Source organism: Eriocheir sinensis, chromosome 64, assembly GCF_024679095.1.
Source record: "Eriocheir sinensis breed Jianghai 21 chromosome 64, ASM2467909v1, whole genome shotgun sequence".
Taxonomy (NCBI): Eukaryota; Metazoa; Arthropoda; class Malacostraca; order Decapoda; family Varunidae; genus Eriocheir; species Eriocheir sinensis.
Genome location: NC_066572.1, coordinates 1,384,846 through 1,397,830, shown reverse-complemented (window position 1 = coordinate 1,397,830; position 12,985 = coordinate 1,384,846). Strand labels below are relative to the sequence as shown.

At 47.8% G+C, this 12,985-nt stretch overlaps 2 protein-coding genes across 2 annotated transcripts; both read left to right on the top strand.

The window, feature by feature from the left end:
* Positions 1-2,444: 2,444 nt before the first annotated feature.
* On the top strand, positions 2,445-4,991 carry LOC126987175 (uncharacterized). Its single transcript, XM_050843969.1, has 2 exons — positions 2,445-2,608; positions 2,933-4,991. Exons 1-2 carry the CDS (start codon positions 2,489-2,491, stop codon positions 3,749-3,751), a joined length of 939 nt encoding a protein of 312 aa, XP_050699926.1. The 5' UTR covers positions 2,445-2,488; the 3' UTR covers positions 3,752-4,991.
* Positions 4,992-8,754: 3,763 nt separating this feature from the next.
* LOC126987174 (latent-transforming growth factor beta-binding protein 4-like) lies at positions 8,755-10,296 on the top strand. The gene is made up of 2 exons (XM_050843968.1): positions 8,755-8,904; positions 9,237-10,296. The coding sequence occupies exons 1-2, from the start codon at positions 8,785-8,787 to the stop codon at positions 10,053-10,055; spliced, it is 939 nt and encodes a 312-aa protein (XP_050699925.1). The 5' UTR covers positions 8,755-8,784; the 3' UTR covers positions 10,056-10,296.
* The last annotated feature ends 2,689 nt before the right edge of the window (positions 10,297-12,985 follow it).

Sequence of the window (12,985 nt, the reverse complement as noted above, 5' to 3'; positions counted from 1 at the left end):
AGGAAAAGAATGATTGATTGATTGATTGATAGTTTATTGTTGCAGGTAAACAACAAGGGAGAAGGGAGGAAAAACACACACACACACACACACACACACATTTGATAAGGCTTTGGTGGAGGTTATGTTAGTGTGTCCATGGGTAGTGTTATGAGCCTAGGGATAGTTTGACTAGGCTTTGGTGGAGGTTGTTGTGTTAGTGTGTCCATGGGTAGTGTTATGAGCCTAGGGATAGTTTGACAAGGCTTTGGTGGAGGTTATGTTAGTATGTCCATGGGTAGTGTTATGAGCCTAGGGATAGTTTGACAAGGGTTTGGTGGAGGTTGTGTTAGTGTGTCCATGGGTAGTGTTATGACTTATGAGGCTAGGGATAGCTTGACAAGGCTTTGGTGGAGGTTGTGTTAGTATGTCCATGGGTAGTGTTATGAGCCTAGGGATAGTTTGACAAGGCTTTGGTGGAGGTTGTGTTAGTATGTCCATGGGTAGTGTTATGAGCCTAGGGATAGTTTGACAAGGCTTTGGTGGAGGTTGTGTTAGTATGTCCATGGGTAGTGTTATGAGCCTGGTGATAGTTTGACAAGGCTTTGGTGGAGGTTGTGTTAGTGTGTCCATGGGTAGTGTTATGAGCCTGGTGATAGTTTGACAAGGCTTTGGTGGAGGTTGTGTTAGTGTGTCCATGGGTAGTGTTATGAGCCTAGGGATAGTTTGACAAGGCTTTGGTGGAGGTTGTGTTAGTGTGTCCATGGGTAGTGTTATGAGCCTAGGGATAGTTTGACAAGGCTTTGGTGGAGGTTATGTCAGTATGTCCACGGGTAACGTTATGAGCCTAGGGATAGTTTGACAAGGCTTTGGTGGAGGTTGTGTTAGTGTGTCCATGGGTCGTGTTATGAGCCTAGGGATAGTTTGACAAGGCTTTGGTGGAGGTTGTGTTAGTGTGTCCATGGGTAGTGTTATGACTTATGAGGCTAGGGATAGCTTGACAAGGCTTTGGTGGAGGTTGTGTTAGTGTGTCCATGGGTAGTGTTATGACTTATGAGGCTAGGGATAGCTTGACAAGGCTTTGGTGGAGGTTGTGTTAGTGTGTCCATGGGTAGTGTTATGACTTCTGAGGCTAGGGATAGTTTGACAAGGCTTTGGTGGAGGTTATGTCAGTATGTCCATGGGTAGTGTTATGAGCCTAGGGATAGTTTGACAAGGCTTCTACACCATGAACGTTAAAAACACTCCTGATAACCTGACCAATCTCCTTTGTAGCCGTGAGAAACAGTGGTTGTGAGTACGTCCGCGGCTGCAAGTTTCTGATAATGATAAAATACGTCGCAGTATTTTTGAGAAGACAGGACCAGAATGTCACATCACTGGAGCCGATATCTATGCAGCGTTGCCAGATTATCGTGTTCACCACAACGTATTATCATTTTTAAGCCCCAAACTCTCGTACCTACACAAATATCGACAGAAAATCATCAAAGTTAGCATTAAAACTGTTATTTATTGATGTTTGTTTGTTTTTTGCTATAGTTATCGGTCAGAAACTTCGAAAATGCAATGCGCTGAGTACGATAATGTAGCAACGCTGTATCTATGCATGTGTGTGTTTCCCATCCGCACACAATGTTTTTATTTTTATTTTTTTATTTTTTTACGTTTTCGACTGTGGCACCGGAGGCTATCATGGTAGGGCCTGATGTTCGCCCTATTCCGTTGTGGCGCAGGCAAGTGTTTATAGTGGCGCCATCATTTCTTGGCTCATATGCTGCCCCCTGGAGCTCATTCTTGATTCACTTTGCCAGTCGTTCTTGGGTCCAGGTTGATAGTTGGTATTCAGGACAGCACATGGGTAGTCTTAGGCCACTCGGCGGTGACTGAAAAATTCCAGTTGGTTGCGGTGGATTTGAACCCATGATGCGGCGAACGCGGGACCCACACGCTAATCACTCAGTCACTGCGTCCCCATGTATGTAGGTATGTATGTATGTGTGAATGTATAACTCATGTGTGCATAACTTGTGTGTGTGTTTATGTGTACAAGAGTGGATGTGTAAATTCTAAATGGTTAATGTGTTTTGGTAATTTTTTTCATTCGTTGTGTCATTTTTTGGCTTGGTCAGCAGAAAAGGTTAAATGACCACCAATTTTGTACTCTCAGTCTTCATTAATATTCTTTTCCTCAAGTTTAGATGACTCAAAAGTTTAGAAAATGACACCAATTTCTACTTTGGTCTTTCTTTGTACTTTCCTCCCCCAAGCTTAGGTCTCACAAAAACGTAACTGACCACCATTTCCCGCTGAAAAAACAAACTCATAAATCATCAAAATAAGAAGGGAAAAAAGGAAGTTTCATATATCTATACATTCGAGTTTACTGAGGTTATTGAGTGTGTGTGTGTGTGTGTGTGTGTGTGTGTGTTAACAGCTTGTGTGTCTCTCATGCCCTGTGTGTCAGTGGTTATTGGTTGGAGGGGGGCGGAGGTCGGAGGAAGTATTTATGTGCGTGCTTGGCAGCAGTGCACGCACACACACCCCGCCCCTGAAGACGCACACAGCCTGTCATACACACGTCATGGGTCTGCGGTCACCTTCCTGTCTGCTGCTGCTGCTGGTGCTGGTATGTGTGTGTGTGTGTGTGTGTGTGTGTGTGTGTGTGTGTGAAATGTTTAGACAAAGTTAAGTAATCATGTGTTAAGGCTTGATAAAGACGTGACCTTATGAGCCGAACTCGCTCCTGAAACAAACATTTGAGAAGACTGCTGAGAACAAGCAGTTAAATACACGTGTACATTTAAGAACACACAATTAAGTCAAGAACAAAGTTAAGAATATGTACAGTTAAGAACACATAAGTCTAGAACAAGGTTAAGAACACACCTTTCAGAACAAATGACTGAGACTGAACTACTAATTGTATGAACACCTTTGCTGTCCTCGCCAGGTACCCGCCACCACTACAGCAAGCACATGCACTGGCACTGATCCCTGTACGCTGGACTGCGGCGGCTGTGGCCTGTATGAGAAGGCTCCTGACCCTGAAAACTGCCGCGGCTACTATGTGTGTGATGGTACTGGTAAACCCTTTAATACACCACCCCTCCTGTGTCCCGACGGCCAAGTGTATGACATCAACACTCACGACTGTATCTCTGAAGACACATGTAATGAGTGCCCTCCGCAATGTAGTTACGAGTGCTTAGGAACTGCTTCTTTCGCTGCTTATGATTTCAACTGTGGCGTTTACTATAAATGCGACGGTCACGGCGTTATTACTGGAGTTGAGCAATGCCCAGGCTCGGCAGGCACGGGTCTCTTCTTCGACGGGGAGTCTTGCCAGGCTGATAAAACCCGGTGCTGTCACTGCCTCCCTTATTGCTCCACAAATGCTTTCAACAGTGTTATACCTGACCCGCAGGACTGCCGGAAGTACTATTTCTGTGGATCTGCGCAGGAAATAAGCGCCCAGTACGGCATATGTCCCACCGGGGAGAACTTTGACCCCGCCAGTAAAGTTTGTTCCGCCACTGTCGCGTGCAGCATAGATGAAGCTTGCCGGAATGTGGTGGGCGCCGACGGCTGCATCGACCCGTTTACTTGCCAGCAGACGGGCTACTTCGCCAAGTGCCCTAACCAGTGCACGCCTGACTACTACCACTGCACGGCGGCGACCGGTGACTTCCAAGACGTCAGTTCCTGCAGCGGCGACAAAGTCTTCCACCCTGACAACCACATCTGTGTCGCCGTAGACCAGTGTCCCTAAAGTAAAGGCATTTGAAAGAGTCCTTGATGTCGGCCATGAGGGGTCTCTCCCTCCGTACCACGCTGCCACATCTCTGTCTCCATTTTTTTTTTAAATTTGAGCCAAGGTGCGATGTGTCCTCACCCTTACCTTCCAGTTAGTCTCTCTCTCTCTCTCTCTCTCTCTCTCTCTCTCTCTCTCTCTCTCTCTCTCTCTCTCTCTCTCTCTCTCTCTCTCTCTCTCTCTCTCTCTCTCTCTCGAGCTATCTATCTATCTGTATCTGTTTATAAGAAAACTACATATTCTGTGTGTTTATTTCTGTAATAAAGCTCAATTTCAATGATTCCATAGAATAAAAATAATGAAAATGTAGATCAGCTTGTGGAAAGGAAAGACTAACAAACAGTGAATATAGAGGAAACGGAAGCCACTCGCAGAATCCATCATAAACTGGTTAATTTTTTTTTACAACAAAGGAGACAGCTCAAGGGCAAAAAAAGAAAAAGAAAAAAAAAAGACACTATCTGCCTCCTATTGTTTGCCGTCCTCCCCATGGTCCTCCCTAATCCTCCCTTCTTCCTCTTTCCTCGTCCTCCTTTTCCTCCTCTCTCTCAATCTCTCACTCACAGTAACAACGCCGGAAAACAACATCAAGTATTGCGGTATTTATACAAAATCCTTATTATCCTTAACACGAAGCAATCATCACTATTGTCTTATCGGGTTATCACATTATTTAATTATATTCATTTGGAGTTAGTAAATAGCTGACATATGAGAGGAAGAGAGAGGTATTAGGAGTGTGTGGCAGAGCTGCGGGGCGGGACTGAGCCACACTGGTCAGCGCCAATTTAGACTTTCAAATGGCTGGACTATAGGGGGCGTAATGTAAGACACTTTCGCCCCTCACATCAGCTATTTCTAAAGGTCAAAGAGTGGGTCAGTCGGATTCTAATAAGTGTTTCTTCAGGTTCACGGTACAGAGGAAGGGTCACACTATCACCAAGGTCATTAAGCTACTCTTGGAAATGCCCCTCACAACTCCTACGAACGGCTTGTCAAATATGTGTTCTTGGGCGGCTAAATGTCTTAAAATACGAACCTAGGTGTCCGTCCTGCTGCTCGCCTGGGTGTCAACGCTGCACCAAGGCGACCAGCCAGTACCGGGACTGCCAGAGAGAGGGATGCGGCTGCTTCTGCGCTACCATTTTGAACTCCTCTGTCAAAGAATAAAACAAAATAAAAATAATGGGTGAAGTAATTAAGGAATCAATTTATTTCATCCTTCGTAAGAATAACACACACACACACACACACACACACACACACACACACACACACACACTGCCACGTGGAGAGAGGAGAAATCATCCTGTTGTTGTTCACTACTGGAATGCAAGGAAAAGGAAAGTTTTGTTTAGTCGGCGCAGCATCTGTGGTCAAATGCCGGAGAGAGACAGGAGGGGAAGGAATTATAGGAGAAGGGAACAGACCCCAGGAGACGGGACACAACCCCCGATTAATACCTGGTACCCATTCACTGCTGGGTGGACAGGGGCGTAGGGTATCGGAAAAGCCGCCCAAATTTTTTCACTCCGCCCGGGAATCGAACCCGGGCTCTCGGTTGTGAGCCGAGTGTGCTAACCACTGCACCACGAAGCAGAGAGAGAGAGAGAGAGAGTAATCTTAACAAGGTGGCCGAGCTTCCAGGCTCTCCACAGGTCAACAGAGAAGGGTAGGAATTAAGCTCAAAGGGGAAGATGCAACAGAGCCCTTTCTTCCTTTCTTAACCCGGTGGTAGCAGCAGGGATCATGTTTCTTAATGGTCCCTCCAAGCGAGAAAAATGAGAAAAAATCACCCCTCACACAAACCATTTCATAATATATATCAAAGCATTTGTGATCAGATTATGTATCATCTATTTTGGGGGGTTTATATCATGGCACAAATTTGGCCCATCGCTGCTACCGGGTTAAGCTAATCCCTTCCTCTCATCCTCCCTTCTCCTTCTCATTTAGCGTCCTTTTTTTCCCTTGTGGGGTCGGCCAGGCTGTGAGTCTCCCCAAGTCTTGACAATCGTAGACTCTCCTATAGTGAAGCCAGATTAGCGAGTCCGTTTTGGCGTCGGGTATCGCGGGTCCTCTCCTTCTCCCTGCTCTGCTACTTAGGTGGTACTTTAGGACATTTTCGTTTCTCACATCAGCTATATCTGAACGCCAAAGAGGGGGTCAGTCGGGTTCCAATGAGCGTTTCTTTAGGTTTACGGTACAGAGGAAGGGTCAAACTACCACCAGGCTCATAAAACTACTCCTGGAAATGCCCACAACTCCTACGAAAGCCTTGTCAAATATGTGTTCTTCATCATCATCATCATCGTTTAACGTCCATTTATTCCCTATGGTGGGGAGGTTGGACAGGATATGAGCCTCCTCCACTGTTGCCGGTCCATAGGGAAAGCCTTGTCAAATATGTGTTCTTGGCAGAGGGGAGGAAAGGACTCGCAAATTTGGTTTCAATATACCTGGTGTTCATCCTTTTCATGCCTTCCTCCACACATCCTCTCCAGATCCTCTTCAGTCTTCTAGCGGGCATCTCCCTTATGCCTCTACCTCTGCGGCTTTTCTATTTAATCTTCAATTCCACTCTTCTATCCCTAGTACCACAATCTACTCTAGGTCATCACATGAGCAGATAAGAAAACAGACCTGTATTCTCAAGGATTTCGGGACACACACACACACACACACACACACACACACACACACACACACACACACACACACACACACACACACACACACGCGCGCGCGCATTTGATAAGGCTTTGGTGGTGGCTATGTTAGTGTGTCCATGGGTAGTGTAATGGGCCTGGGGGTAGTTTGATGAGAGGTTGTTTTTAGTATGCCTATGGGTAGTGCTATAGTAATGATATTAATCGGTTTATTTACTAATTGCAGCTGTTAAACTGAAAATATACACATCATGAATACATTGTTGAAATATAATAAAAATAAGAAAAAGTAAAACATGAAAGGGGTGTCGGGGTCTGCGGTTTACATTATTAGGGAGAGGTGTGATGAAGTAGAGGAGGGGTGCGGGGTGAGGTGGTGGAGTGCAGTGCGGTGGTGTGCAAGGAGGCGGGAAGGGCGTTGTCTTCCGGGTGGTGGGTAAGGTGTTATTCCCAGGTCATCCCCAGGTCAAAAAGGGTCAGGTGGCAGCTGATGGCGGGAGTGCAGGCAGAGGCGGTATCGACGGTCACTCAGATTATGGGCTTAGCGGTGACTTGCTAATCCCTGGAGCTGGCGAGACAAGTTTTATGAGAAGTTGGGAAGTTTCGTTTAGACGGCGCAACATCTGTGGTCATATGCCGGAGAGAGACAGAAGGGGAAGGAATTATAGGAGAAGGGAACAGTTGGAAAGTTTCGTTTAGTCGGCGCAGCATCTGTGGTCATATGCCGGAGAGAGACAGAAGGGGAAGGAATTATAGGAGAAGGGAACAGACCCCAGGAGACGGGACACAACCCCCGATTAATACCTAGTACCCATTCACTGCTGTGTGGACAGGGGCGTAGGGTATCGGAAAAGCCGCCCTAGTTTTTCCACTCCGCCCGGGAATCGAACCCGGGCTCTCTTGATTGTGAGCCGAGTGTGCTAACCACTGCACCACGAAGCCCCGGACAGGTTTTATGAGGTTAGGGATAGCTTGACAAGGCTTCTGCACATTGGACCTGAAAAACACCCCTGATAACCTGACCAATCTCCTTTGTAGCCTTGAGAAACAGTGGTTGTGGCTTCTAATAAGAAATTACGACGCAGAATTTTCAAGAGGACAGAACCAGAATGTCTTATCAGTGGATCCAATATCTATGCATGTGTGTGGTTCCCATCCGCACACGGTGTATGTATGTATGTATGTATGTATGAATGTATAACTCATGTGCGCGTAACTTGTGTGTGTGTGTTTATGTGTTCAAGGGTTGACGTGTAAATTGTATTTTTTTTTTTTTTTTTACGTCTACGCCTATAGCGCCGGTAGACTTGCTTGAGGGGCCTGGATGGTGTTCGACCCCAGCCCGTCATGGCGCAGGCAAGTGTTTATAGTGGCGCCATCTTCTCTTGGCTCATGCTGCCCCCCGGAACTCCTTGATTCACTTGGACGGTTTCCTCTAGAGTCCGGGTTGATGGGTGGTCTTCAGGACAGCATGTGGGTAGTTTTAAGCCACTCGGCGGTGACTGAAAAATCCCAGGTGGTAGCGTGGGGATTCGAACCCGCGTCGTCCATCACGCGGTGAATGTGGGCCCAGCACGCTACCACTCAGCCACCGCCTACCCTTAGTTGTATAATCACACTCTGTACTACCTGGGGGTTGGGATGGCATGCTCCTCCCTTCTTCTTTGTTGTTTACTTGCGACAATAAACTATCAATCAATCAATCAATCATATTTATGTGTTTTGCCTCCCCAAAATTTCAATCGTTCTGTTTCATTTTTAAGCTTGGTCAACAGGAAAGGCTAAATGACCACCAATTTTTTACTCTCAATCTTTATTAATATTCTTTTCCTCAAGTTCAGATGATACGAAATCTTAGAAAATAGCACCAATTTTTTACTCGCCTCATCGGTGCAGTGGTTTGCGTCCCTGACTGCGAATCTGCGGGCCAGGGTTCGAATCCCGCCCTGGGTAGTCGGCGCGCAGCCCACCCCATCGGTTCATCCTTCCTGTTGTGCTGGAGGCTACCTGGGGACACCTGGGGAAGGCTCACTGTGGTAACCCGCATGTTACACCTCCCCTGTGTTCTCCCAACTTTACCTTTCTTAATATTCTTTCCTCAAGCTTACTTATTACAAAGAATTAGAAAATATCACCAATTTCAACTGTCTTTCTTAGTATTTTCTTACCCGAAGCCCAGGTCTCACAACAGCGTGTGTGTGTGTGTGTGTGTGTGTGTGTGTGTGTGTGTGTGTGTGTGTGTGTTAACAGCTTGTGTGTCTCTCAGGCCATGTGCGTCAGTGGTTATTGGGGGGAGGGGGGCGGAGGTCGGAGGAAGTATTTATGTGCGTGCTTGGCAGCAGTGCACGCACACACACCCCGCCCCTGAAGACGCACACAGCCTGTCATACACACGCCATGGGTCTGCGGTCACCTTCCTGTCTGCTGCTGCTGCTGGTGCTGGTATGTGTGTGTGTGTGTGTGTGTGTGTGTGTGTGTGTGTGTGTGTGTGTGAAATGTTTAGACAAAGTTAAGTAATCATGTGTTAAGGCTTGATAAAGATGTGACCTTATGAGCCGAACTCACTCCTGAAACAAACATTTGAGAAGACTGCTGAGAACAAGCAGTTAAATACACGTGTACATTTAAGAACACACAATTAAGTCAAGAACAAAGTTAAGAACATGTACAGTTAAGAACACATAAGTCTAGAACAAGGTTAAGAACACACCTTTCAGAACAAATGACTGAGACTGAACTACTAATTGTATGAACACCTTTGCTGTCCTCGCCAGGTACCCGCCACCACTGCAGCAAGCACATGCACTGGCACTGATCCCTGTACGCTGGACTGCACCGACTGTTCCGCGTATGAGAAGGCTCCTGACCCTGAAAACTGCCGCGGCTACTATGTGTGTGATGGTACTGGTGGTACACTCAGTTCCCTGCCCCTCCAGTGTCCCGACGGCCAGGTGTATAACATCACCGTTCGCGACTGTACTGATGGAGACTCCTGTGATGAGTGCCCTCCGCCATGTAGTTATGAGTGCTCAATATCTGTTCCTTACGCTGCTTACCCTTTCTCCTGCAACGCCTACTATACATGCGACCTTGGCGGCGGTATTTCTGGAATTGAGCAATGCCCAGGTTCGGCAGGCCAGGGTCTCTTCTTCGACGGGACGTCTTGCCAGGCTGATGAAACCCGGTGCTGTTACTGCCTCCCGTATTGTTACACAACTGACTTCAACAGCCTTATAGCTGACCCGCAGGACTGCCGCAAGTACTACTTCTGCGGAAGTACTCCGGGAGTGAGCACCCAGTACGGCATGTGTCCCACCGGGGAGAACTTTGACTCCGACAATGAAGTATGTTCCGCCTTGGTCCCGTGCAGCACAAAAGCAGCTTGCCGGAACGTGGTGGGCGCCGACGGCTGCATCGACCCGTTTACTTGCCAGCAGACGGGCTACTTCGCCAAGTGCCCTAACCAGTGCACGCCTGACTACTACCACTGCACGGCGGCGACCGGAGACTTCCAAGACGTCATTTCATGCAGCGGCGACGAAGTCTTCCACCCCGACAACCACATCTGTGTCAACGCAGACCAATGTCTTTAGGCGTCCGTCCCGCCGCTCCCCCGGGTGTCAACCAAGGATTCTAGAGTATAAGGATACGCGATCTAATGTGGTGGGACTTGAGAGAAACTAAAGGGTGGAAATGCTTGATTGCCAACTTCCAGCGCTGCACCGAGGCGACCAGCCAGTATCGGGGCCGCCAGAGGTAGGGAGGAGGATGCTTCCGCGCTCTCGTTTCGAACTACCATGTCAAAGAATAAGCAAAATAAAAATAATGGGTGAAGGAATAAATTTATTTCATCCTTCGTAAGAATAGCACACACACACACACACACACACACACACACACACACACACACACGCGTGGAGAGAGGTGAAATCATCCTGTCGCTGTTCATTACGGGAATGGGGGAGAGGGAGAGCAATCTTAATAAGGTGCAGAGCTCCCAGGCTCTCCACTGGTCAACAGAGACGGGGAAGAATTATTAAGCTCAAAGGGGAAGGTGCAACAGAGATGCTGCCACAAAACAAAGAGTTATTGAGTTACTTGGCACTAATTTTTACAGACAAACAGAGGAAGATCACCTAGTTCGCGGCACCTTGCTAAAGCCACGAATTTGGCCCGTCGCTGCTACACGGTAAAGCCACAAATTTGGCCCGTCGCTGCTACACGGTAAAGCCACAAATTTGGCCCGTCGCTGCTACACGGTAAAGCCACAAATTTGGCCCGTCGCTGCTACACGGTAAAGCCACAAATTTGGCCCGTCGCTGCTACCGGGTTAACCAGTAAAAGCAAAGAAGGCACGGGTCATTGGGAAGCGGACCCGGGAGCACTAAGTTACTAAGAACACGTGGGTGATGTCAGACTTGTGCAGAGGCCGAGACAGACTGAAACAACATTGCTAGTTCTGAAACCGCATGTGTGTGTGCAAAATTTAAATCTGTAGTCAATTTTACCTGCCTCTAATAAGTTAAGGTTTAGTCGCATATAAATATAACTGCTACGCACTAATGGGGAAAGGCAACAAAAACTGGCTATTGAATGCTTTGGATGTGCTCTACTGAATGAGAATTTAAGCCCCGTTCACACTATGCCGACTCTGGGCCACGGCTACCCACGACTCCAGGGTGCACGAGGTCTTGGGTGTTGATGTGAAGGGGTCGGGCATGTCTTGAAAGAGGTCTTGAGACTGTTGCCGAATGCTGCGCCGACGTCGTGACGGGAGTCTGTTCGAATGTCCCAGACAGTCGGCAAGACACCAAGACCCCAATAAAACCTTCCCCCCTTCTTGGAGCGTGGGAACCAACTTGTCAAATGGAAAAGTCGCTGGGTTGTCGTGGCCCAGAGTCGGCACAGTGTGAACGGGGCTTTAGGGGTTACGAGTGTGTCGGCCGCCCCGCCGCCGCCACCCTCGCCGCCCACGTGCGCCGGCAGCTGTGCATCAAACCCCTCAGCAACTCGCTCCTCTCGGATTGCTGCAGTTCATCATCATCAAATATTTTAACACATACGATCAGTTTTCCTCGGAGGTGAGGGGGGCTTCGTGGTGCAGTGGTTAGCACACTCGGCTCACAACCAAGAGAGCCCGGGTTCAATTCCCGGGCGGAGTGGAAAAATTTGGGCGGCTTTTCCGATACCCTACGCCCCTGTCCACCCAGCAGTGAATGGGTACCAGGTAATAATCGGGGGTAGTGTCCCGTCTCCTGGGATCCGTTCCCTTCTCCTATAATTCCTTCCCCTCCTGTCTCTCTCTCCGGCATATGACCACAGATGTTGCGCCCACTAAACGAAACTTTCCTTCCTTCCCCTTCTGTCTCTCTCCGGCATATGACCACAGATGTTGCGCCCACTAAACGAAACTTTCCTTCCTTCCCCTTCTGTCTCTCTCCGGCATATGACCACAGATGTTGCGCCCACTAAACGAAACTTTCCAACATTTCCTCGGAGGTGACATTTTTCAAGAGAAAACATATTTGATTAATGATGAGAGCCTTTAATCTTTCCTGTTCTACGTTGAACACCTAGTTAGCAATGGCCCTTGCATGGTGGGGAGACCAGAACTGCACTGCCTATTCCAAGTGGGGTCTGACTTACAGTGGTAGTATTACATCTTCATTCGTGAATAAGAAGTTTGTTGTAATGGCTTTACGAATGGTGGCAAATCCTAACTGTTTATGATCTATGGCATCTCAAGATGGAAATAATGGCACAAAAATTAAGTCCATTCTCTCTCTCTCTCTCTCTCTCTCTCTCTCTCTCTCTCTCTCTCTCTCTCTCTCTCTCTCTCTCTCTCTCTCTCTCTCTCTCTCTCTCTCTCTCTCTGTCCATCAGGTCTGTGATTAGCCGTTCTGAACTTTGGATATTACCTTACTGTATATGTGTGTTTGTGTGTGTGTGAGAGAGAGTGTGTATGTGTGTGTGTGTGTGTGTGTGTGTGTGTGTGTCGGCAGCTAGCGTGTTTCCCAGGCCATGTATGCGATGGGAGAACCTTTTTAAGGGAGGGGATGGGGGTCTGAGGTATTTATGGGCGCATACGGACGGTCTACACACGCCATGGGTCTGCGGTCACCTTCCTGTCTACTGCTGCTGGTGCTGCTCCTGGTACGTGTGTGTGTGTGTGTGTGTGTGTGTGTGTGTGTGTAACGCTAACATAAGTCAATGAAATATACCAAAAAAAAATGTTATAAAATACTGAAGATCACAAACTTGACTTAGAGCCGCTTTCACAGTCATTTTGTTTGTTTTGATCGTTACCAATGGCGGCGATCGACGCTATAGTTTTCCACGTGAAACTGGCCGATGGGGTACTGGCGGCTGCAGAGGAGGCGAGAGGTGTTGAGAGTGTGTGGTAAGGTGCTGGGCTAGGCTAACCCCGCAACCGTCACTACCCCATCGGCCAGTTTTACGTGGAAATACTGTAGCGTCGTTCGCCGCCATTGGTAACGATCAAAACAAACAAAACGACTGTTAA